Source organism: Halichoeres trimaculatus, unplaced genomic scaffold (genome assembly GCF_033239565.1).
Source record: "Halichoeres trimaculatus isolate MK-OKI-2021-1 unplaced genomic scaffold, fHalTri1.1 fHalTri1_scaffold_12, whole genome shotgun sequence".
NCBI lineage: Eukaryota > Metazoa > Chordata > Actinopteri > Labriformes > Labridae > Halichoeres > Halichoeres trimaculatus.
In genome coordinates, this window is record NW_027437190.1 from 17,202,226 (window position 1) to 17,229,585 (window position 27,360).

Here is a 27,360-nt window from a genome sequence, read left to right on the forward strand (position 1 = left end):
AAATGCACTACCCACGGTCATTTGTCTCTTCAACAAATTCTCAGGTCCTTTCTTTCTTTGAGTACAGAGCATATTGTCAAACAGCTTAGGTGTGTGTTCTGACTCACCTGGTCCAATGAGCAGTCAGTGTTAGAGAGGTCTAAGGTGGCCAGGCTGTTAGGTTGACCCAGGAAGTTGTAGAAATGCTAAACGTAGAAAAATGAGCACAGACAGTTAAAAAAGTATCATTCCTTCTCTTTTCTCTTTTCCTTCGACCATCTTTCATTATCTTCCATTGTGTCTGGTTCACCACACGCAATCTTTTCTTATTCATAAAATTACACATCATCACCTAAGTTACTCATAATGTCAGAGACATTTGGTTTGGTAGTAGAAATGTTTCCTTGGTAAGGCACGACAACTTCTTTTGCTTTGGAGGATGCCAGGCAACCAGAAGATATTCTGGTATATCAGAGAACTGACGTGTCTCGCTGTTTCATTTCCTTTGGCAATGCCAAGCCAACCTGCTGCAAGCACTAGCATTGTACAAACTAATGAGACATGAATGGAGTATCCATCATCTTGACTAATTCTTGGCGAGCATCATATTAGGACATATTCCAGGAATGTGAGTGCTTTTGTTCGTTACACTAGAGTCAGATTGGTCGCCTTACAAGAGAGGATTTGCACTGTATTCAGAGAGATGTAGAATTACGTTGTCGATGCTTCCTCCTTAAGAGGGATGTGCTGTCTGATTTATAAAAGCCTGACAAGACCTCCACACATGTGCAGTGCTAAACCATTTCAGTCAATTAAGTGTTATTGATACATGCTTTGAAATGGATTGAGATCCATCTGTGTGTGTGTGTGTGTGTGTGTGTGTGTGTGTGTGTGTGTGTGTGTGTGTGTGTGTGTGTGTGTGTGTGTACCTGCATGTCATCTCCTCGAAGGACATTCCCTGAGAGGTCTAGATGGACTAGGCTGCTGGGGATGGACGGGTTGGCACTCAGTGACTGGCAAAGGCTGTTCACCCCTTAAACACACAAACACAGACACACACAGAGTGCAGCGTCAGCATCGATGCACTGTTCACTTGATGTTTTGACAGAAAATTGAAGGAAATAGCAGAGGAAATGAAAGAGCAGCACTAGAATTTAGAGTGAAAGCATGGGAAGTGAAAAAAGTATCTCCTGTTGAAGTCATGCTACATTCAGGATGAGGTATTGTCCTTTTTTATTTGAGTCATTAATTTGTATTTTAATGAATCACTTAGTTTTCATTAGTCTAACAGATAAAAATAATAAATGAGTAATGGTGTCTTTCAAAAAGCAGCACATGTGGGCAACTGGGCATGCATGGCTTTGTACAAACGGATTTTCACTGCAGTGTGTTTGCCCTATTGAGACACTGTGAGTACGACCACTGGCCCATGTCGCATCAATCTCATGGCTGACACACTGAACCAGCACTTTCATAAAATCCTGACTTTGGCAATAACTCAAGGGTCAAGTCACAGAGTTCACAGAGCCGAGGAGAGGGACAGAGATAAACAAGAGTACTGTCAAGAAAAATGACAGAAATGATCACAAATAATACAGAAGTGAAGGAACATTTCCATTCCTCAAGACCGCGGGAGCAAACCGTGAATTTACATTATAAATCTCAAACCACACGTCTGCTGTTTTACCAGTATCATGAAACACGTTCTGTGCTAAACAAGAAACAAATCAAAAATCCTTCAACTTTTCACAGCTTTGAGGGCTTTGGGCCATAATCCAGACCAGCAGAGCTCAGTTTAAGCAGTGCAACCCTCTCAGTAACCCCACACTGAAATATGATCGCTCTTTATTGATCGACTGAAAGCAGAGCATGTTTACAGGATGTCTCTGAAGATGGTGTCTACTCCAGGAGCATTTACTCTGTTGGAAGAAAGATAAAAACCTAAACTTTACCTGCTGGTTATCATGGATCATGGCCACATTTATTTAAAATAGAAATTATGATGATTTAGAATCTCCAGATTATTGCAGAACAGGCTCTATGCAATCAGCCTCTGTATAGTATTAATCACAGAACATTATGGCAGAGGGATTTTCAGACACAGCATTAACGTTTTATAGCACTGAAAAGACAAATGTGTAATGCACACTCAGAATGTTACAAATACATCTTTTTCTTTGTCTTCCTCTCAAACGAAGAGTGTTAATGGGCCAGTAATTAAGTGTCACTTGCACCACAGCGGTATCTGGGATTGAATAAGTGGAAGATGTGACTTTCACTCGACCACAGGGGGTATGCAAATTAAATCACATCGCAGAGCCAGCTGTTTATCCCACTGTATTCACTCATTCTAGTTAACCATAGCGTAAATCTTTAAAATATTTTCACAAAACTCTTGTGTTGTGGGCGTATTCAAAGACTGGAGACAGCACTTACCTTTGGGTGATATTGAGGTTTTGGAGAAGTTTAAATGCTTGAGCCCGATGCGAAGTTTGGCAAACTGAGCACCCAAGGAGGAGACACCTGTGGGAAAATGTAAAAAAAAAAAAAAACTGGGTCAAAACTTTTTCTTCAGTCTTCTTTTCTTTACTGAGCTGCTTCTTTTTGGACAAAGTGATGGTAAAGCACATGTTTGTAGTACAAAAATGTTTCATGTCCACTCAAAAACTATGAGTTTCAGTTTCCTACTTAACTGTTCAACAACAGGAAAATAACTCAAAACATGAACCTGGGTGAAATAACACACAGTTTAGAATTCAAACACATAATGTGTTGATGGTATTTGTAACTACGAACAAATTCAAAGGTACCTTTAAAAAGTTTACAAAATGAGAATTACCCTGCAACAGACAGCAGAGCCCCAATAATCTGCTGTATGTTTACATGTCACTTCCTGGATATTTGGCGGAGTATATCTTTAATTCATGTGTCCTGGATAGACTGATAGGCCTTAGGACATGAGGGATAAAATATTAAAATCTTTGTCCTCACTGCACCATGACAAGCGAACCCAAACAAGCAGTCATTATTATACTCTAACTCTATACCTGTGACAGACTTTGAAGGTAAATGACAACTTTATATTTCACATTTATCATTTGGCTTTAGTACCAGAGATACCTTACCCACCTGAAGAAGAAGAGAGCACAGTATATAGTATAAAGGGTCAGTGATCATTACAGATTAGATTAGATTAAATTAGATTAGCAGGTATCTTACCTCTGTCCTCCAGCGGGTTGTTGGCAAGATTAATGGTGGTGAGTCCTGAGCTGGGGTTATTGGCCAGGGCAGCTGCAAGCTTCTGGGCAAAATCACTGCAGAGCAGGAAAAAGTTTACATTTAAGTGTATGAGACCTACATAAATAAAGATGAATCATATTTTTGAATTATATCAATGACTGCAGGACTCTATGAGCTGCTACCGTAACAAAACACTGGTGTTTTGCTTTGTTTTATGAGGCTTTTTAAAAATAAAGTCACATTAAATACAGTATAACTGTTAACAAAGTCCTCTTCATTACATCTCATATCATCATGCCATTAATAACTCATGAAATGATCACTATATCTCACGTTTTGAGTCCTGCGTTGTCCAAAACCAATTCTTCCAGTCGACTGGAGCGAGAAACCACCCGAAGGATCTGCTCACACACATCTGCAGACTGAAAACACACACAGCAGCATGTGAAGACAAGACTGATATCTGAAAGAGCTTGTCACTTAATGTCGCAAAATATGAAGAGACAAAAGTGTAACGCCTGTATAAATTCACAACAGTTTATAGGAAGTGAGCTTGATATTATCCGTGAGAAAAAGACATAAACGTATTACAGCCTCACGTTAGCAGCATAGCAGCAGCTCAGTGATCCATTAATAAAAAGATTAAAAAACATACTAATTAACTGAACCAGCTCCGAGGCCTGAAACGCACTTTAATCTAGAACAGCAAAGCTCGGAGTGAAACATTCAAGGTCACAGAAATAACCCAGAACTTTCTCTTGGGAGAATCATTCCCACAAGTGTTCAGCACTGAAATCTCTCCTGTAGGTTGTTCATTTTTGCTAATTAAAGCTGCAAAAAACCCAGCATGCAGAGGAATTCTGTCTTTCCCTCTTTAAGACCATTTATGCGTGACAAGGAGAAACCGGATGGCAGACTTGAGACACTGAAGAGAGAGAAAGTTGTCTCGCTTCTGTGGTCTTGAACATCACATGAGACAGAGTCGAGCGAGAGGGAGCACTCATATTTAGAGGAAATTAAAAATTCAGCAGTTTGACGTACATGCCCTACCTAGATGTTCACTGACCCAGTTCACTATTGAACTCAACATGTACTGTTTGTTTTTCTACAGTATTTCTAATTTCTGACACCAATTAGCTGAACAAACATTTTTCATCCTAATTATAGATCTTAACTGGACCATTGTTTTCTTGTTGTTCTCAGTCATTGTCATTCCTGTTTCTATCTGCTAGCAGCTTCAGTGTGGCCAAAACAGTGGGGACATTGTCCTGCACTGTTATCTACAACAAGGGGGAGAGAAAAAGAGAGGGATAAAGGCAAAAAAGAGAAGAAAGGAGCTGTTGTTCGCATGTTTACTGTGTGTAACTGTGAGTATTACAGAGGGGGGATAAGAAAAATGGAGGGCAGCGAGGGATGACACATGATACACAAAGAGGAGATATGAGGGTAGTGAGGGATGAAATAGAGAAAGAGAGGAGAGAGCAGTCGCAGAGAGAGTGAGAAAGAGAGGAGGGTGGGTACAAAGAGGCCTGTATTTTCCACTAGAGCCACAATAAAGCTGTTGGTGACAGCACAGTGTCACTGTCAGCATGTGCTCTGCACCATTTGCAACTCATTAAATAAGAGCCTTGTCATGCTGTGCTGCTCTGACCCAGCGTCCTGCTAAAATGTAACAAACAAACACACACACTGTGCGATTATGAGGTAAACAAAAGGCCAGCCGTCTTATCACTGCTTTCCTCTCCTCCTTTCTCATTTTCAGCTCAGCACCTAAATTAGAGAACAAAACAAGCAGCCTGATTGAACCGAGCAGCACAAGCTCTCGCTGTGAGAGCCGTCTGTGTGTGTGTGTGTGAGACAGTATTTGTGTTGTATTATCCTGTCCACTGCACCGAGAGATTCCTTATCAGTTTGATTGAGCCCAAGGGCAGCACATTTAGCGTTTCTCTGCCCACTTTTATCTCTGCGTCATGACGCAGGACAAATCTTTTTGATATCAGTAATTTCACAGAGTACAGTTCAAAATAAATGTGCAGGCTGACAGGCAGTCTCTGTCCTGGAGTTGAACTTTTGCATGTCAATAGGTTTGGCTGGAACATCATCCTGGAAATGTCCAGTTCCTCTCACTTTGGCTTCATGGTTTAAATGCTGATCTCTATTTCCTGATCGTTTCTGACTCATTTCCTAACTCATCTGGCATCTCTCCCTTTCACTCTGTTCCCTGACCCCTATGTTGACCTCTATTTTTGTCTCACAGCTCCACATTTGCTGCCATCACTTTGTCAACTTCACCCTCTGTTACTTATCCCTCTTTTCAAGTTGTTTTTTGTTTCCCCTGGCTCAGAATCAAAAACAATTCAGATACCACAGTCCAGAGCACATCCTCACCACCCTAGTTTCTACAGTCTCTCCTTTATCACTGTGTAAACATGGATGTGGAAGAAAAAGGGGACAAAAGAGTTTACCTAAGACTGAAACTTCCTTACAATACCCACTGGAGTTTCTGTTCCATTAAATGGTTATCAAATGAGCATACAAAATCCCTACAGCTTTACAAAAAACATTATTAACTCTGCTAACATGAGCAAATGGAAAACCAACACACTCACACATCTGAATAAAAAACCCATCTGTTATTATTCAGGCACAGAAAGGACACACGTTGGAACCAAAATACACATGTGCCCGCATGAATATTCCTGTCTAAATATGCTCACAGCAGGATGACAGGCCAAATCTAAAGATTCACTACAAAAGGAATCGTCTGTGACGGAGGCGTGAGATAATTGTTTGGACTGAGGAAGCTACGTGTGGTAATTGGTGAGACTGAGCAAAGCCTTGAGAAGGAGGCTAAGTGATGAAGTGCTGCAGGGGGGCAACAGCCTGAGACATTGAGCCTCTTTGTCTAGTTAGGATTAAGAGTCTTATCACACGAGAACACTGGACTGATCCTCCATCAACAGACAGGAGGGGCAGATCCAGGAAACAAAGAGGGGAAATTCTGTACAGGCAGATACTACATACCACTGAACACTGAGAGTGACACAAAATGAACTGTACATATTCAGTCAAACAGGGGATATGCAGTAAACTTGACATGTAAATTAGGAAGAGACAAAATAATCCGGGAAAGTCATTGAATTTTAATCAGTCTTCTAAAAAATATTTTGCAGCTTTTTAAATTGAAGCAAGATTCAGGCAGCTGTTGTAAATCCAGAAATTTTAAAGGTCCCATATTATGCAAAAATCACTGTATTAAGTCTTTCAGTGAAATTTATGGGTCTTTGGCTTTCCTCCCAGCCCAAAAAAATGTGATATTTGATGACAAAACCTGTACTTGGTGGTGCTTGTGAATGTAAAATCCTGACCTACAACTAGCTGTTTGGATTTTGGGATTTGCCGACATCAGTGATTCCCTTTTTTGACCAATCAGGAGCAAGTCTGACCTGATTAATCCACCGGGGCGAATACCCCCGAACCACCTCCCTGCCCACTCCTCTCCCCGCATCTGTGGAGAAATCTCTCTCTAGCAGCGAGTGTGGCTGTTTTTGGCTGTAAACAGCCACATGGTTCCATGCACAAGCTTCCCATCTTGGAAGAAGACAAGAGTAAGTGGCTAATGTTCATTTATGAGGGAAATGTGCCAGCTACACTCAGCAAAACTGTGCATGTGTGTGCTAGACACTTCATGGCTGACTGCTTTTCCAACTTTGGACAGTACAACAGAGGGCTAGTGAATAGACTGGTCCTGAATCCAGGCGCATTACCAACAATCCGCCAACAAACCTCGGACCCTGGAAATGTGAGTATTTTAAATGCTGTGTGCTGTGGAGCAGATATAAGAGCTTTTCCTCAGTGTCCCCCTGTCTCTGTGTTAGCTTCAGGATGCTAACTTTAGCTGCGGTTAGCCTGTTGTTTTAGCCTACAATGTTACAGTAAACGAGCTTCGCTGTTTCCTAAACATTGTGCACTCCGAGCTTGTGGCGCCGCTCTCAGTGACGCGGGAGAGCTGGGCGGTATCAGCAGTGGCTCATTTACATATGAGGGCCACGCCCACTAAATCAGATGGTTCTGAACAGAGGGGCTATGAGAGCCTGGAAACAAAGCTGCTGTGCTTGATTTATTGGCTTTTTGGACCAAAACATGTTACAACCATTTCATGAAGACATCAATAATCCATTTTAAACTGCAGAAAAGGAGCATAATGTGGGACCTGTAACATTCATATCCATTTATCACAGAATAACAAAGATAAACATTTCACACGTTTCATATTGGCCTCATCCATACTCTGCACTGAGCGCTCTTAATGTTTATCTGATGGACTAAATTAATCAACACTGCAAGCCTTGAGCAAAGCAGCACTAAACACAGTGCAAGCCTGTCAGCCTGCTGATGCCAGCATTCATCTCAAGGCACTGATGTGTAGGAACAGCCTCAAAGAGTAGTTAGCATGGCCGGAGACTGTCCTTTTACTCCACGACTCCCGATTTTCTGCCACATCAGCTGGTGTCTGTAGTAGCTTCGGTGTTATTTCTGATCTGGTATTTGACAGATGGGTGGACACAACGCTTTTTTTTCATATGCAAATATTCTAACAGACAAAGCAGAAACCGCAGCATCAGTGCTGTGAGTAGTACAGTAAGGAAATGAGAGCCAGGACCTTTACAACAAATTACAGGAACTGAACTGGAGAGACACATACTATTTTATGTGTCTTTCACCAATTTTCTGCAATATTTAAACTGATATAACACAAATATACTTGACATTAAAGGAAAGAGATATAATGTAGAGCATTGCTAAGCAAAAAATGGACCACAAGTACATAAATTGGAGATTAAAAACATATAAAGCCTCTGAAAATTATGTCTCAGTATTTTGGGATTCCACTAAAATGAAGTTAACTGAGGAAGGGAAAGAAAAAAGGACTTCATACACCTGAGTAAAGAGAGCAGATTATACAGAAACATGATGACATACTCATTTGTGCAGACATGGTATTGACTCCCTGAAATCTAAAACTGAAACACCATCACTGCTGAACTGAAGAACACATGGTTTATGACTCCCAATGACCTGTCACAACACCACAATAACTGTGTTTCAGATGAGAGGTGAACTTGGAATAAAGGGAGTACTGACCAGTTTATAGTCCTTGGTGGAGAGCTTGGTGAACCACTGATTAAACTCCAGGACTGCTATTATAGCCACCAGATCCCTGAGGAGGAGCAGGCAGAGAGGAAAGAAAAGGTCACAGCTGCAACTGTACGGTAGGTTTTCTTCATCTGCACCACCCAAAATCACACCACACCTAAAAACCTCTCGTTGTGTGTTTCTCCTGTCCAAATTAAGTTTTCAAACACATTAGCTCTGTTTGAAACTTCTCACCTGTTCTCCAGATGGCTGAAGTCCTGCAGGTTAAGCTCCCTGCTGTCTTGTGTTAAATAGATAGTGTCCACATCCTGAAAAACAGACAATTAATTAAGGCGAGCAACAACAAACTGTCCACTATAAAAAAAACATCTGCTGGATACTAGTGAGTCATACACAAACAAAAAGTCCCCTTTCCAAGAGAGTCCCTACATTTTGGCCTATACGGAAATAGAACATTAAAACTTAGTTTTCCATTTCCATGTTATGTAGCGGTTTTTCCATTTCAACATTTCAAAAGGGCTTAAAGCTGCTTCACGTCACTCAGCAAACAGCAGACAGACCAAATGAAGCAGGATGAGTCATTGGTGAAAGAAAGAGTGTAAATAACACTGACCCACTGCACTTCTTCTCTGTAAGGCAGACCCAACCAGTCACAAACACATCTGTACATCTGAGAAAACCCACCTAGACAGAGAAAGAGAGAGATAGCGTGTAACTAAAAGAGGTGGAGGAATGTGACAAGAATATAAAATGCAAAAATTTTTGATTCACAGTCCAATCCATATTTTTAAATCAGCGCTCGTACCGCAAGGTCCAGGTTCAGCCGGCTTGTTGTTCTCCCATAGAGTCTGCAGAGAGGTCAGCCTGTCCGGAGGCTCCATGCACAGCTTCTTCATTACTTTACTGAGAAAAAAAAAAAAAAGATAAACAGATTAAAACTAATTCTAGCCCCAGCTTAAAAAAATAAAGGTACCCTGTGAATTGTCAAAGGCCTGAAAATTTTGGAACAACTGAGCAAAAGGCAACTTCCTCACATCCTTACTTGTCTGCAGACATTTTCCAAGCAGGAAAATGTCAAACAGCTAATCTCAAAAATACCTTCAGTTAAAGTCTCAAGTGAGAACCAAACAAGCGAAGTGTTAGAGTCATCGCAGTTCAAAAGCAAAGTGTGAAATCACTCAGTCAAGAGGAAGACTTTGTCCTCTCTGGAAAATAAGCTGAAAAAAAGTTATGGTTTTACATCTGTGACCGTTTCTGCATTCATATTCATACTTCCTGTTCCCCAAAAAATCATATAAAATCAGATTCACTTCTGCAACAACATAGATGTGTTCAGTAAAGGTCTTCAAAAGAGGCTAACAGGAATCATATAAAAAAATATCCGTCCAAAGTTTAGCTGTTATATGGTGGAATAATTTAAGACAACACAAAAGTATTGTGTTACCACAATCCGTCTTTGTGAGAAACATTTTTCACTTACCAGTTAAAGAGGAATTTATCCCAAAATATCTAAGTTTGCTACAATCATACACACACAAATTCTATACTCACTTTGGTGGCAGACCAGGACATATCCTCAGGAGACAGTTTCCTATATGAGCCACCACCTCATTGACCTCCTCTGTGGAGAGCAGCTTCAGGGAGAAGGAGCCACGTTCATACTCTAAGATCAACTAAAAGAACAAATCAATGGTTAATGATCCATGCTGGTTTGTTTTGTTATACCCTCATCTCAATCATGTAGACTGAAACATGAATCAGTCATTGTCTTTCTTCATACAACTCCATCTTCCGAGTCATTTTGGTTTTAATAAACATTTTTGGAATGACTTGAAGAAAAAAAAAATCCATTCATCCACTCAACTACTTTTACATCCCACATCACAATGTTATGTTTGACTTCACACTTAATGACATTTACTGAGACTGGCTGTTCATCTCAGTCTCACTGTAATAATGAAAATGCCAACGTAAAGCGGTACGTGTCCCCTCTACTGGTCAAAATTTACATAATCCCAGCTGATGCTGATTAAACATGGGAGACCCTCAGTGATGATATGAAGGCGACAGACATCTCTAGAGATGAGTTGGAGAGAGGTTCAGCTGCAGGAGCCGACTGGTTAGTGACGGATTATCATATTTTGTAGGTAGATTTAACTGACTGACAGCGAGCCAGCTGTGGTCAAAAAGCCAAAGTGAAGCTCTTCTTAGATGGGCGACACATCTTCTGAGCAATCACTGCCAGGCTAAGACCTGTTTTCAGCATCTAAAACAGTATTTCAAAGTATTTCCAGTGTTTTGTTAGCTGTAAACCTTCCTCCTAAACAAAACCTGTAAAGACACTTTCCTTTTTCTCAAATGCAGAATGTTACTTAGGTGTTATGATGGGCACAGTTTTAGAGTTTACCTGTGTAGGCTTGTTGCAAGTAACCCCCTGGATCTCCAGATAATTTAAGGAGTGTTCCACCTAAGAAAAACAGAACAGAAGAGACATAACCATTTAAATGTGGACATCATAACACATCATGAAAAAATGTTACAGTTACGCTCCAGATGACCAAAGAGGAACAATGAATGTCTCCAGAGAATTTCAGAATGATTATTGATTACTGGACAGAAATATTGCTTACAGAGAAAAGGCAAAAAAACAAAGGGGAAAAAAGGCCACAAGGGTACAAGAAACTTGGCTTTTTATTAGAGCCCGACCGATTAATTGGTTGGGCCGATTAATCAGGCAGATTATGCCTGTCACCAATTATTCGACATCGGCCAAAATGTAGCCGATTATAAACATTTTTGCTCCACAGAGATTCTGTCGCTCCTGTTCCAGTGTGTCTGTGTGTTGGGCTGCACGCTGCCCGAGTGCCTGCCCCCTCCGTCCACCATTATGTATTGTAAGACTATAGAGTAACGTTTTAACATCGTGTTAGTTGCTTTTTTGTGAGATAAACAGAGATAAATGCTACTGTTAATTCACACGTCCACCATTATCTAATGTAAGACTATAATATGGCGTTTTAACGTTGTGTTAGTTGCTCATTTTGTCTTTACATTTTTTATTCTTTTTTATACTTACTGTGTTTTAAGTTTGACTTATTTATTCAAGGTGTTTACAGTTTGACTTCTTTATTTTGTTTACAGCTTGTTCTTATTTATCATTGGTTTACACTACAGTTCTTATATTGACAGTTTTATAATTAAAGTTCCTTGTTTTAATTTAATAGTGTTCTGTCTCTGTCTTGAATCATATGGGTATTATAATGATTTGTGTTTATATACAGTATATATCCTTTGTATATCAATGAATTTATTAAATACATCAGCCGATATATTGGATATCGTCTTTTTTTTGCCCCCAGTATCGGCATCGGCCCCAAAAATCCCATATCGGTCGGGCTCTACTTTTTATTTGTAATTTTCCCATTTTGGACCAAACTATGCATTACTGTCAGTCTAGCTGAGTGACCACCTGTCTGGGGAATGATGAACAACACAGTAATAAAAAAATGTCTTTTCTATAATTGACAATAAGGGATTGAGTCATTTCTATTTATTTTTTGGCCCTTATTCAGACATCATCACTCACCCTTGCATCGAAATGGTTCAAAGGAGCAACAGAAACATTTGTGGATAAGAGTCAGAGCTAAAACTGATAGATGAGTTAAGTCTGGGAACTGTTGAGCTAAATAAGCTCTTTAATCTCAAGGAGCCAGTATTTAATTTGAATTTAAAATGAAGCCATCCACTCAAGTACTGTTCACCTTCTCGGTTACTTGCGAGAAAGCCTTTTGCTCTAAATTACTCTTAGTAGCACACACTATAGGTTTGACACTGAGGGACTCTTCTACCTTTAATTTTGTTCAGTAGCTAAACAACATGCTTTCCAAGCTGTGAAGTAGTACAAGGGGCCATCCTTGCATTATTCAAAAAAAAGGCATTTCAGGACAATGAACAGCAGCAGTCTGTATTTATGTTCCTAAAATGTTGTAAAATAATGGATAAAACCAGTATATGAACAGGCCGCTACAGTATACAGAGCACAGAGTTTCCCTGCACACCCTCTCCATGTCTCTTTCTTCTTCATCGCTCTCACACAAACACAGACATACAGCGTAGCCTCGGGGTAGGCCAGGGAGCGAGGCCAGACTATTCCAGGTGGGCACCGTGTTCCTGAGGCTTGGCTGGGAGATGAGAGGAGGAAGAGGATAAACAGACGGTCTGTCTGCTGTCTGACAGCCTCTGCCTGTGGTTATTCACTCATATTGAGTCTAGGAGCTAGAAATAATACCACAACAAATTCAAGATCATTTTTCTATTTATAATACAGAGTAAACACAGTAACACACACAGACACACACACAAACACACAGGAAGAAGAAAGGAAATTAGTCTACAGATAGGTTTTCAGATAGCATGAAGCAGCAGACATATTAGCTCCTAGAAAGGACAGCTCTCTTAGACTTAATGTGTAAGACATTTTGACTGAAGAAATTAGAAATAAACAGTTCTTCTGAAAGAAATGTTTTTATTTTTATGACACAACACTAAAATCCTCTGAAGCCATGTCAAATGTAAAATTTGTGTTGCAGAACAGTATGTTATCTCTAGGATCTATATCTATAGGATAGCCTAAGACAGCAATAGCACAATTTTGTTCTTTACAAAATACTTGCCCATTCCCCATACTAATTCCAGACTAAGGGTGTAGAGGCACAGAAGCACAGTACAATACAAAAGGTTAGTCTGGTACAAGGTCCTTAAGGGCCATAAGTCATGAAATTATTTAAGATTCTAATAAAAGAAAAAAAAACTGCATCTGTTTCCTTTACTTTACTGAAAATGTACCAGCACTTGGACATATATAAAACAAGTTTCATCACCTATTGTGTTGATTTACGTTGTGTACATTTTTTCAACACTTAACCTTTCTTGAATGGGGTCAATTGACTGATCTACTTACAGAGCTTATAAATTAGTAGGGCCAATAAATGGCATGACAGTATACTTAATTAAGTGCCAGCCAATGCTATGTGCGTGCCAAACTTAAGCCAATGGGCCGATGTCATGCTGGGAGGAACCCAATGCTTGAGTAGTTGTGTTACTCTCATCTGTTCACTGTCTGTTTCTCACTTAAACCATTCTCCTCACAGTGACAAGTAGCTCAAGTAATTGGGAATTAGGGGGTTTTGTACTGAATTGGTTGATGGTTTGAAATCTCTAATACCTCTTCTTTTTTTCTGAGAGACAGTTTGCTGTAAATTAGATAAGGGACACTCAAAAAGGAGAAAGCAGGAAATAAATGAGTGTGTGTGTGTTTGTGAGCATGTGTGAGAGCAGACGCTAACAGACTGGAGGGCCCTGCAGGTTCTCAAGAGGAGCCAAACCATCAATCTGAGAGGCACACACAAGAAATCCCACTGAGAGGTGTTGTGAAGAGCTGGAAGGGGATCTCTGCTACAGCTGAGGAATAGAGAATCACACGGTGGAGCGTTTAACCAAGAGCTTTACTGATACTGCATACAGTAACTGAAATATAAAAGCCTCTGGCAACTCTAAGAAAAACATTACTGTCAAAATCTCCACTTACAGATTGAACCTGTATGCATCAAAGGTGCTATTCTGTTATTCTAGATAAAAAGCCTCTGAAAGATAAAAAACAGCACCTAGAAAATATTCAAATAGCCGGAAGGAGAGTCTGCACTATCCTTGTCTCACATTTTCATCAGATAATATCTGATATCAGGAAAAGAGAAAACTGAACCAACAAAGAAATGTATAAAGTCAATAGCTTGTGTTGGATGAGTGAGCACAGTCTTATCTTTATTTGCAGTTGAGCTATCTCTGCAGCTTTATAGATTTCACATCAAAAAAGTCTATACAAATACAACCATCAGCCTTTTTCTGTGTGAATTATGACAACCTTTTAGTACACAACAAGAACCTACCAGAACTTGCACTATGCCTTGGAGTTTGTAGGTAAGGCCATTTTGAAAAACTCAAAATTTTATTTTTTTGATCTCAATCATAGAATCAGGATTCATCATCGATGAATGGATCTGAACTTCGGCTGCTGGAACTATATTTAGGGGTTGAATATAATTTGAACAGCAGTAATTAAGATAGTTTTACTATTTCATAAGGCTGGAATCCGTTTTCAAGCATTGTTTCCTCAAATATTAATTTTGAGTGGTAGCATGCCAGACATACATCAACCGCAGCAGACCAAAAGAAAGACACAAAATACTCCATGGTATTCTTGTTCCTTTTGGGCTTTTATGCCTTTAGTGAGATAGGAGAGGACAGTGGACAGAGCGGGGAACAGGGCGAGAGTGGGGAGTGGCATGAGGGAATGAGGCCACAGACTGGATTCAAACCTGGTCCAGCCCCGCGAGGGTGAACCTCATGGAGCGCGACCTAGACCACTAGGCCATCTGCGCTCCATATCTATCAATTTTGAGACTGAATGCATGAAAACAAGTGACTGTTTTATTTTCTGTCTCAGGAAGTACCAGGTACATTCTATAAAACAGTATGTTAAAAAGTGCCAAAGATGTTGTTTACCTTAAACAAAATATTAATTACATTTAAGATAAAGCAGGAGTTGAAATTGGATTTAGGACACTGTGGGAATAACTGCTGACCTTTAGCACAGTGAGTGGGGGAGCAAAACAGATAAATAAAGGATAAAGACAAGACAGTAATCCGGATTGTTGAAAAAAAAAAAGTAGAGGATGATGGTGAGAAAGCTGAACAAGTAGCTTAAAGAAAAGGAGAGGAGGCCTGAGATGATCCATGGCTGTTAACAGGCTTAACACAAATGTAGGAGAAGGCCAGTAGACCAGGCCAGTAAATGAGTGATCCTACACTGGTGTGAAAGAACAACACAAAGACAGCAGAGAATGGTACCTTCCACATGTCTCATAGACCCCATGAGGGTGAACAATTGTTTTATATCATGTGACAATAAAGGAATAATGCATCAGAAAGAGTTACATCCAAAATAGAGAAAATATTGCAAATTAAAAGACAGAGAAGGAATGGGTAAAATGTTATAAGGGCGCAGGTGTCCGATCCCCTCTAGGTCAAAAGAGAGCAAACACACAGAAAACAGACCCAGAGCCAGCTAAAATAACAGATCCTCAGCATTGGAAACAAATGATGTCATGTTAACAGGGTCAGCTGGACTGTTCTTCATGGCCTTTTTTAACCTTCAGTTATCCAATAAATCAGTTTTTGAAGCACCAATCAATCACCTGAACTGTTCCCTGAGGCAACTTATTGACTGGAAAGTATACGGCAGATTGAATGGCTACTGTGAAGCACTTTCTGCATCTAGCATGGGATATGTTGTCACGCTTGGTCATGACCTGGAGAGGTTATACTTGTAAAAGTAACACACTGGGTTGAGATTACACTTCTTTTTTAATATTTTCTAAATCTATGAAACTGAGTGACACGTACTGATTTCCATCAATTTAAGATGCATGGTTTGTACTCCATCTCCTTTGCATAGTTTACGCATCTGCATATATTTATCTGCAGTTTCAAAGCTTTCAACCAGATCAAATGTCATTCACCCTCACTTTGAGATAACTCTGCGTGGTAATGCTAATGGTATTTCAAGAGCATTTTGAATACTGTTAGCTTAAGGGTTACATTAGTGGTAATGACTTTGTTGCATTCTTGAAATTCCTGAAAGTAAATCTGATAAATGAATCTCGTGATACGATTTTTTGCAGACTGATGTCTTCAAAGTCAACAATAAACCATAAAATTCCACCCAGAAGTTGATAAGTACTCAGTAAACAAGTTATTTTCACATTTCCAAGACAACACAGTAACACTGAAATCATGATCTTGCTTTCATATGAAAAGTTTTAACACAGCCACCAAGTTTGCAAATGAGGAGAGGCACTTTCATTGTTTTTTTTTTTCTTAAAGGAACATTATTTCATCACCAATCAACAAATCTACTGGTATCAAAGATATTTCTTTAGAAACATGCATTTGAAGCCCATTTTAATCTTCATACTTTTCAAGTTCAGAGTGGCAGATTTTTATTAGACATTTCATCCGTGCAAACAAACCCATTACTTAAGAGTACAAAGTGATTTCCATTCATCTGATGCCTGCCTTTAACACCAAGCAGACCAGGCTCAGTCAATGCTTCACAACACAGGAGCTTAAGTCTGATTTACAGTTTATAAAAGGCACAGATGGTATTCAACAAGTACTAGTGAAAGTGTTTGTGATTATCTGCACGTAAAGGGAGGTTTGCTTTTTTAATGTAGCAATGGCCACCAAGACACTGTGAGGATGGTGTCAGATGTTTTATAACTCATAATGGTGCTGATAGATGCTATCTGTGCTGTGTTACAGCTATTAAACATCTGTTCACCTGTGATGTAACTCAGCACACACAGTGCCAATAAATAAGCCTTAATCTCCTCTGGTGTTATCTAGATTAAAAAAATATTTTCAATGCCTTTTATAAAGCACGGCTGATTTTTTAAAAGTTAGTTTTATGTGCTATTAAAGGATTAAAGAAAGAACAATACAGCCAGGTCAACAAAAGTTTTGTCTCAACATGACAGGATAAGGACACACGATGCGTTCATTAGAGCTGTGCTATCAATCAAAGATCTTTCAACAATACAGGCTGTCAGTGATAATTATTTAGATGTTTTATTTAAAAAAAATATTTGATTATACTTTCTAACTTCATTATTTTTGTTTTTACGCTGTCTTGGTTTCTCTTGTAGTTCATATTAAAGTTGTAGAACCTCACTGAGCTACTAGTCTTACCTTGGCGGGAATGCGTGCTGTCAAGAGGTAGACGCGGTGAGATGCAAGAGCCTGAGAAAAAAAGAGAGAAATAATGAGCATGTAGCTGTAAATATACACTCTGTAGCTGTAACTATATGCTAAGCAAGAACAAGAAAACAACAAAGAACACAGAGAGTTCCCGTATGACTCATCAGGAAGAAAAGACTTCAGACTACAAAGTATGTCAGTCAGTGTAAAAAGAGAGGGATGACGAGGAGGAGAGAGATTCCTCTCAGCTTAAAAACAAACACATAAATATAAATTGTTGTTTGCACTGAGGTAGAACTACAAAGAGGATTTCAACACAGCACAACTCACTGAAATACTCATTAAAACTCGGATACCTTTGTTTGTTTTATTGGTTTTACGTCTTCCAGGGTAAGGCCATCAAAGGTCAGTATTATTTGTTAATTTGTTATTTGTGTTTTTTGTCCTGCTGTGTAAACAGGACACCAGCTGCCACTGTTATTAGAGCACATGCTGAGGGATCAGTTTGCTTCTGTTGCTGCTCAATAAAAAAAAATTGGCTTGATGAGGAATAACAGGAATGAACCAAATTGACATTCACACAACCAGGCAAGCAGCCTCGATGGGTCTTTTGGTCGTTCATGAATGGTTGCCACTGACTTAGATGTCGTTATAAAGACAATAAATACAACTTTTTGTTTGAACAAAAGGAGGAGCATGCGTAAAGGGTGAGCAGTGGCTCTGATTCTGGCAATAATAGCATTCAGTGTACAAAGTTCTGCTTTTATCTTCATGTGCTACAACACTGGAATTTCTCCTGTCAAATTATATCACCACACATCTGAGGCTGACCTTTAAAAAAAGTGAAGGGACACTACCACATACTTCAAAGACCAGATCACCCTGTAAGAGCTGACTTTATGTGAAGTAGGTATCTCGTAACCCTTTAAGCAAGCCATCTGCTTTGTATGCCACCACAAATAAACTGGTAACACATACTGACATCGAAGTAAAATATCAGAAGTGAAGGGAAACTAACAGACTCATGGCTCCAAAGATAAGCAGCTCAGGCCTGCTGGCTTTCAATGTTACCACAGAGAAGAGCTGGATAATAACCACAAAGGAAAAGAAATGCCAAAGGGTAAAGCAGGGGACATAAAGATAAATCGAAGACCGGAAAATGGTCATGGCTAAGATACGCTTTTAAGAGTGTGTAAAGGGAAATGAGAAGACGAAGAAGGACAAGCAAAGGGGAGCAGAAAGATTGATCAGAGGCAAGAATAAAAAGGTTTGAGAGCAAAAAAAAATAAAAAAGGGCCAACAAGGGAATGGGCAGAGAGATGAAAAGTTTTATTAACAAGCCAACGATTCATGGCATGAGGTGCAGGGAGAAAAATATAGCAGAGTGATACCTGAGAGAGCATGAAGTGAAAATGAGATCAAGGAACATCTATGAAGTGTCACTGTATTATTTTTTTCACCTCTTTCTAAAAAAGAGGGGTGAAAAAGAGACAGAAGGATGAGAGATAATGCTAAAAAAATGATGATCTCTGTGGCCCAGCTCCACAGGCAGACTCTGTGTGGTTTGATGTGGATGAAGGGAGACAGCTCGGCCTGTGTGACCAAAGATAACCTCTCCTAAAGAGCGCCAGTCACCACTGCTGCGTCCAGTTCACCCTCTCTTTGTGTCCGCTTCATGCTGTACAGTACCACACATCTTTTCAACAGGCTGTGTCCTCATGTGCTGCGATTGAGAAAAATAGTTACATTATTTGCACACTGACTACATAATGTGCAAATTAAGCTGATATCTGAAGACAGAGCATCAAGGAAACAAAGTCAGACCATAAAATAAAAATATTGTAATCACAGGCAAAAACTAGTCCCATAAGTTCCCTTTGATCTGCCATGGATGAATGCAGGACACATTTCAACATTGACGATGTGAACATTTGGTCTTTCTTATTATTAAATAAGTTTAGAGGTCTCCCTTCGACTTTATACAGCGGGCTCTGTTGCCTCATCAGTGCCATTAAGTCTATCAAAACACAAGTAGCCTGTAATGTTGTTTGAGGTTCTGAAGGGACTTTCCAAAGTTTTAAAATAAGCCTAATCATAGTCACTGTGAAGACATAACAGAAAATAAAAGTCAGGATATCAAAACCTTAAGTGCACATTTTTTGACTATTTATAAAACGTTTTTCAGAGACCCCTGTGGTGTAACAACAAATAAGAATTTATTTTCCTATGACTAGAAATAGCTTCCCCCATAGACTCTGAAGTCAGTGTGTTCCCAAATTCAAACAGTTCCCTTTTACACTGGCATACACTGAACAATGTCATCTAAGTAGAGGCAAACATTTCTTTTTTTTTTTTTGTATAAATCTGAAAGAAAGTTTAAACTCTTTTTTTTTGTTTGTTTTATTCATAACTCCCAAAGAAATAAGCTCTACCTTTTATTCTGATATCATTCAATGACTTTTAAGCTTCTATCACTCATAGCAGGCCAGATAGCTATGAATTTTTGTTCAGGTTTAAATCTGCTTAATATAAAAAACAAAGTCTGTTGTGGTCGACATGGATCACGTGTAAGTGGCTGGTTTGTGGTTATTAACAAAACATCAATCAACGAGAAATATTTCTTTACCATACAATCTGATATAAGGTCAGGAGCTCATGTATCATGTTTTATTTTGAAAATGAAGGGAAAGTAGATGCTGTTTGGTCGCTTTCTGTTCAGCTTAATGTTTGTCAGGTGCAGGCAACACAAAAAAACAGACCTGTCATGTACTTTGAGCAGCATGTAGAAGACTGACGGTCACAGATCGGCCCTGCAGTGTGTGGTGCTAACTGAGAAACTGGACATTGATATTAGGTTTCAACAAAATTATAAAGAGTACCAAACATCAGTGGATTTAATGAAACTACACTCTAAAAACTGTAACAACAGGTGATGATTAAAAATAGTTAACTGAGTAGACATTTAACTCTGTTCACCGAGAGTATTTTTTTCACTGCCAGCTCACACCAAAGACAATCGATTTAAAATCTAACTGTGCAACAAAACACAAAGGTATTTCTACAGCTTCCTGTCTGGATAAAACTTGTCCAAACTGTTTGAAATATGCTCCCCGAAAGACTGGCAACAAATACGTTGCCACACCCTCCTGATTTTTCATCCACTTTTTCATCCTCCCATCTTCCCCTTGTCAATGCACGCCCCCTCCCTTCTCTCCATCTGCCCTTTTAATGAACAAAGCCAGAACCCTCTGTTATATGACCTGCTCTTCTTTGAGACAGTCCTCCTACCCCTCTGTCCCTCCGTCTTTCTGTCCTTAAAGCTCAGAGTCTTCCCTCTCAGCCAACGATTTCACACTGACCACCATCCCGGCTTCAGCTTCACTCAGCCAACCAGACGGCAGCAGCACTGAAGCATGTCTGCAAGACCAGAGAGAGCATCTGCTAATACTCTCTCTATATATTACACACACACACATCCACACACCTACACACACACAGAGGAAAAGAAACTGGGGGAAATAACTGCCACTGGCTCTGGAGCACCATTTGTCCCCTTTTCATGCCGCACACACACACACACCAAACAAACCAAACACACACACACACTTCAGCATAAGCCAAATCTTTTAATTGTGGAAATCTGACACAAACTGTGTTGATACAAGAAGAATATCAATGAGGTTAGTTATTCTTCTAAAAAAAAAGACAGCCCACACAAGGCATGATTTTATTGCACATTCACACAAACACACGCACACAAATGTACACCAGTCAGACTGACTCAAACACACCATGAGAAAAAGCTGACAAGGTCTCAAATCCCATTAAAGGGTCAGAAATAGACTCACAAATTTGTGCGAAATGTGTGTATCCACTCACTGTATTACTATCCCAAGATTATCTTTTATCTGTCAAACTGTCAAACCCCCCCCACCACTACACCCCCCCCCCCTTCATTTGACCCAACACCAAATGTGCACAATCTCACACGCGCATTTGTTTCTATGGTAACAGCTAGCCCATGCTGCCACATACACATTTGTGAATACATAATAACAAACACACACACACAAACAAAAAAAACTGATAGACACTTTCTCAGACATGAAAGTAGCACACTGCAGTGCCAGGCCTCAGCTGAGCATGTCAATGAGTTCTCGGCCCCTAAACAACACTTATGCTGATCTACAGTAAAGCTGGGTCTCTGTAGGATCTGAAGCAAAACAGAGCTCTGTTTCATCAGCGCTCATTCAGCTGTGGCAGCACTCAGCCACAGGAAATCTACCCCCCTGAAATGCTTTTATTCACCCATCATGTCCTAGGGTTCTTTCATGCTCCATTATCACTATCCATCACACTTTTAAACATTTTTCTCCTTCAGTACTAGGTCCTCAAAAAAACTGTTGGCACCAAAAAAGCTTGCTTTATTGTTTAAAATGTGAGGGGAAAAAACAGAAAGTTGCACTTGCAGTCTTGCATAAAGTATATATCTTTGAAAAAGTTGGGTGACACGACAGAAAATACAGCTTCTTGCAGAATTTTTTTTTTACAGAATCTTAACATGGCATGAATAACGGAAAAGCTAAACTTTTCTAATCATTGTCATCACAAAATGCAACAAGTTGAATAGAATGGGAAAAACAAAAAAATTGCACCCTTATGCTTGGAGAGCTACAGACAGCTGTTAGTAGATCAGTCCAATTAATGGTCTCCTCTCCTTCATCAGGTCAGGTGATTGTGTTCATAGACTGACCCCCTGCTTGAAACAATGACCTTAAGAAAAACTACCACTTGACCATATGCACTTAAAAGTTTCATTTAGCATATGATGGACAATTAGCTTGCAACTGCTGATCAAACTGACCGGTTGTTTTGCTGTGTGGTGCTTGTGAAAGTACGCTGGCACTAACTCACACCATTGTCTCATGAAAAGTTCTGGACAAACATCGATACTCTCTTGCACGCTGAATTAAAGCTAACAATCACATTAGTCCTCTTAGTTAAACCTGGAGAGTCACTTCTTCATGTTTTGACCCAATAAAGGCTTATGCTATCTAGCACACATCAGCCAAAACATGTGTTGGAGAGGGAGAGCGAATGTGCTGGTGTGCAGGTGATCCACACTCATGCAATTCTCTGGCCATCTGTCCTGTTATCAACCATGCAAACAGTTGCAATGTGACACACAGGAGTATTGTGAACACTGAATTTGTGTGAAAAAGTGCAGCTAGAAACATCACTTAATGCAGTACTTGAACTGCATGTGTGTCGCTGAAGCTTTATTGCTGTAAAAGTGTTTTGTCTCATTTCTATTTACTAGCAGTAAAGTTGTCAACTCCTGCTCTGAGCTTTTAAGAGAAAAAGATAAGCTAGCTGCCTGCCAACTGTAGCTGTATATAAGGGCTCAAAAGATTATTTTCTTGTTGGACTGTTGCTAGAATAGTGAACAAACTAAACCAACTAACCAAATGTTCATCTAAGACTGGTTTATCCTAATCTAATAACTTTAATGCTGGACGATATCTGTGTCTTGCTTCTACAATGTGAATTGGCTGGTTTTGTCTGGTTCAAATCATTTGGAATGAAACACCATTGATGTGTAAACTTCAAGATTAAATCAACAAGAAAACTGAAATAAAATAACCTTGTTAGAAAATGCAAGAGTGGTTAACATCAGCATAGGTCTGGGCTGATAATAAATTTTGCTGGACTGATATAATTCCCCACAATAATTGATGATAAACAATATTACTGACAATATTATTTTAAGACAAAATTAACCATTTATAGATATATTTCTAGACATTTTTATAGACATTTAAATATATTAGACGATCCCCTCTCATCCATGAGGTTTCACCAGCTTCATCCCAAACTCTAAACATTCCAGTTGTCTCAGTTTTAAGCGTTCAGAATTGACTTTCTGTGAGCTCACACCATTTTGCGCGATTCTGTTTGTATTTACTTTGTCGCTCAAACGCCTCAGTGAGTGTTGACTGTGGGGATGAAAGCTCTGTATCTGCAGGTGCAGTTTCTTCCCCAGCTGAAAAAACTGGGTCAGGTTGTTGTGTTTTAAATGGGTATGGGAGTTTTTTGTGTTGCCTTTTTTTGTTGCTGCACACTGGCTGATGGGCTCACCTTGCTCATTCGGTTTGAAGCTCAATTTTTCTACTCTGGGGCTGTGGTATTTCACTTAACAATCAATCTTTTACAATCTTTTTTCCTCCTAATTTCTGCTACGTTAACCTGCGTTACCCCTTATGTGCTCACAAGGCTCACTTGCTGCCCTCTGTGCATTTAGGCTAGCCTGATGCTAGCAGCCCCGCTGCTCCCAAGAGACCAAGATTTTGGATAACTGGCAAGAGGGTTCACAGGGGCTGAGAGCGATGCACAGAGTGAACCCTCTTGATATATCCAGCCTGTCTTGAGGGAAGGAACGGAAACAACAAACAAGCATGCACATGGCGATATATTGAGGTCAGAAAAATTATTGAGTTAATTTCATTTATCATACGATTAATGATGATTCACTGACTATCGTCCCAGGCCTACTACAGCATTTTTGACATTCATCCGACTGAGCACCTAATCATCACACACCAGAGATTTATAGATGAGAGTACATAGTCATCTGTTGAATCACAGCAGACAGAACAGTGTAAAAAAGGGACCTTGCTAAAATTAAATTCAACCCCACACTGCTGCTGACACAGACTCTTTATTGCATAACTAATGCCAGCACTTCCTGTATGTGCATGAGTGTTACACTAATGAGTCATGATGTTCAAGAAGGAAAACTGTAAACGCAGCACGGTTAAATCAGCATATCTTGAGGCCTGGGCAGAAAAATAGGGAGAGGGAGATCAGAGGATGAGACAAGCCAAGTGGACACCAGAGACAGTGAGGGTGAAGGAGAGGAGATGGAAGGCCAAAGCAAGTGAAATGACCTAATAGATTTTAAGTGCTGTTCTGCTGATAAGGAGCCAAGACTTAAATCCAATCAGAGAGGAAGATATTTAATGAAGGGAAGTGTTTGAAAGCCTTTTCATCTCCATTAAAACTAATACTGCAGGGATGACCCTGTCTAACTGCAGCTTTCAGTACACAAACATCAATCAGGCAGCCCACAATTCAGTGCAGTAAAAGATGCTCTCTCTAATCTCCAGCCTCATCGAGCGACAAAAACAAAAACACAGTTTGATTATGGTTTAAATAATTAAAAACAGCAGCTGGTGTGTCAATCAAACACCAGTATCCTCTCTGCTTTTCTGCATGTGAGACTTTATGATGTGAAATGTGTCACTATTGGGTAAGTAAGCAAATGCTGCATTGAAAAAATCCATTCCAGGAAGGATGAAAAATACTTTCTTGCTCTCTCTCTCTGTCTTCCTTATCTGAAATTGGATACCAGATGGACTGCACCATGAAGAAAAATAAACTGAACACGAGAGACAGTCAACACAACACAGGAACATACTGTAACATGAAACCAGAAACATTTTTCTCATCTCTTTCTTGAAGCATTTCCGTCAATACCATATTCTGGTTATTGCTTCCTTATATCTCCAGAATATGAGTTTGTGTGTGTGCTGCATGTTCCTGTGTTTGTCACATGTGGGTGAATGTATAGGACGCATGCATATACTGAAAGAAAATAGAGCAGGAGGAAAATACACACAAACACAGACAGACACATAGACACACACACACACACACACACACACACACACACACAGTGCAGCTCTCACTTATGAATAATCAGGGATGGTGTAACACCGTGTAACAGATGAGCAAGACTCTCCGGGCTGCTGTTCAACAGGCAGCAGAAATAACACAGGGCAAAAGTAGTGCACGCTAAATTTGTAACATAGAGGTCTACAAAGGTTTATTCAGTACTGTAGGCTCTGTTTACAGCCAGAGGTTTAATGTCTGTGTCAAAATGTACTCGATGTCACTTCCGATCATGTCATCTCCACCGCATATTTTGAACCTATTCACCGCATGTGAAGCGTCTGTTAGGGCTGCAGCTATCAAATATTTTAGTATTCGAGTATTCTACTGAAAATCCCATCGATTAATCGAGTAATCGGATAAAATACATTTTTGTTTAGTTAAAGAGAAGTTATTTTTCAAATGAAATTTTTTCTCTTTAAGAAATAGAATTTTCTGATACAGCATGTCAATAAGAGCACTTGCTTTGGTAGCTCCAAAATTTGTAAACATACTTTGACACATTTTTTTGTGCCTTGTACATCTCATCAAATGTTGCGGACCCAAATGGCACCCGTTTCGTAGAATGACCCATTAGTCTCCAAACCCCAGAAAAGAAGCTAGATTTGTTGCTAGTTGCTATTTTGTATAAGAGGTAGCTTGAGGGGTCTGAAAACTATGTTAATATGGCCTCAGCTTTATTTGAAATACCACTCTTTGATCTTTCTTAAAATTAAATGATTCCTCGAGCCGGAGAAAATTACTCGAGTATTTTTTGTAATCGAGTACCTCGAATCATTCGAGGAATCGTTTCAGCTCTAGCGTCTGTGCTGCTGTTAAATAGACTTGAGATCACAAAATAAAAAAATAATCCTCCTGTTTTGTTTTCCTCCCATTTGGATGCAGTGGGAGTTTGCTCTGAAGCCAAAGATAACTGCTTATCTGTGATGATGGAGCAATAAAAACTGAGAAAGAACCTCAGCCAGGCAGACATAGGAGAGATCACTATCTTGGGACTTTCTTCTAAAGCCAACTCCCAGAAACAAAAAAGAAATATTTCAGACCCCTCTAAAGTGAAGCAGAGTTATCATTTGTTTTACAATACACTGACTCTTCACTGCCAAGTCAAGCTGCTGACAGTGCAGCTGAGGTCGGGTCCTGTGATGTCTGTAGACTCACACTGCACCAAAACCACAACATAAAACCCTTTTGTCTTTATTCCGCAGCATGGCTTAGTGACAACACAGCCAACATAATTCATAGTCTGATCTTCTTTCTGCAGTCCAAGATGAGACAAAACACACCTGGTTTCTCACAGTGCAACACTATGCAACACAGCAGAGACCAGTCTGAGTGGTCTGACTGCTGCATCCTGTCACCACAAGCAACATACTCCCATATATCTGTAACATGGTTTGTTGGATTCACAGAGTTGTAACAAAAACAACATAAAAATCACTCACTGCATCAGGCGAACATATGCTTAAAATTTAAAATTGTTTGGAACATTGGACGGACAAATTAATGATATCCCATTTTGGAAGAGAATCTTTTCTTTGTAGATCAAATCTGCAGCAGCTCCCAAGGACAGCATTTAGAGACAGAGACATCAATTTTATTTTATTGCCTCCCTGCTCATCATGATGTGTTTCACTGCTGAGGAGGGGAGCGTGGTGGGGAACAAAAGGCGACTGAGAGTGGTACTTCCTGGAAGGATTTGATTGGCTAGTCCCATCAGACCACAGCTGCAGAGAGATTAGGCGTGAATAAATGTGGAGTCTGATAATGATACATTTCATGCCGTGCTTTTTCTGTTTCCTTGTGTTGCTACTGGTGTGATGTGAAGGAGAATTCTTAACATGACAATTAGTTATTCTAATCTGTTAAATAATCAAAATGAAAACAGATGGAAACACTTCAACAGCAACAGAAATGGTAAAAATAGTTCCAATCAGTCAAAGCTATTCAATCGCTGAATGCTGCTTGTGTATCAGTGCCTCACTTAGGCGCACCCACCTTGAGTCAACACCTTCAAAATGAGTATTACAATAAAGACAGCCAAGCATTCAAAGGGCCAAGCAGAAGATTAAATGGTTGTGCTTTCAGATTAAGATTACAGTCCAAGTTGGCAGAGTGCCATCAGGAACTGGATTTAAAACTGGACTCTGGTGAAAGTGACTGAGGGGCCTCCTTTGGAACGGAGTCAGCCTGCAGCAGGGTGTCCTCTAAGAGCTCAGAGTGGGTGTGTTTAGGTTACAGAGATAAGGAATAATCACAAGGGCTCATTCATTCATCAGCATGCCAGCCAGCCAGACACAATGGAGAGGGGGGGTTGAAAGTGAGTGTGTGCATGCATGTGTTTGGGTGTGGATATGGGTGTGTAGCTATGTGATGGCAAGCCAAGGTTTCTGGGTAAACAGGATATCAGTACAGACCACAGAGAGATGAAAGAGTGAAAAA

At 39.8% G+C, this 27,360-nt stretch overlaps 1 protein-coding gene across 2 annotated transcripts in view; it reads right to left on the reverse strand.

Annotated features, from left to right (window-relative positions):
* The window catches only part of LOC141800471 (F-actin-uncapping protein LRRC16A-like), a 73,369-nt gene that overhangs the window by 25,268 nt on the left and 20,741 nt on the right, over positions 1-27,360 (reverse strand). For both annotated transcript variants that reach the window (XM_074683012.1, XM_074683013.1), the window contains exons 3-14: positions 17,182-17,232; positions 10,784-10,843; positions 9,928-10,049; positions 9,182-9,279; positions 8,990-9,060; positions 8,611-8,684; positions 8,365-8,440; positions 3,553-3,641; positions 3,199-3,293; positions 2,416-2,502; positions 909-1,012; positions 108-185 (exon numbers count right to left, since the gene is read on the reverse strand). In XM_074683012.1, coding sequence (XP_074539113.1) covers positions 108-185; positions 909-1,012; positions 2,416-2,502; positions 3,199-3,293; positions 3,553-3,641; positions 8,365-8,440; positions 8,611-8,684; positions 8,990-9,060; positions 9,182-9,279; positions 9,928-10,049; positions 10,784-10,843; positions 17,182-17,232 — 1,005 coding nt within the window. The remainder of the gene's footprint in view (positions 1-107; positions 186-908; positions 1,013-2,415; positions 2,503-3,198; positions 3,294-3,552; positions 3,642-8,364; positions 8,441-8,610; positions 8,685-8,989; positions 9,061-9,181; positions 9,280-9,927; positions 10,050-10,783; positions 10,844-17,181; positions 17,233-27,360) is intronic.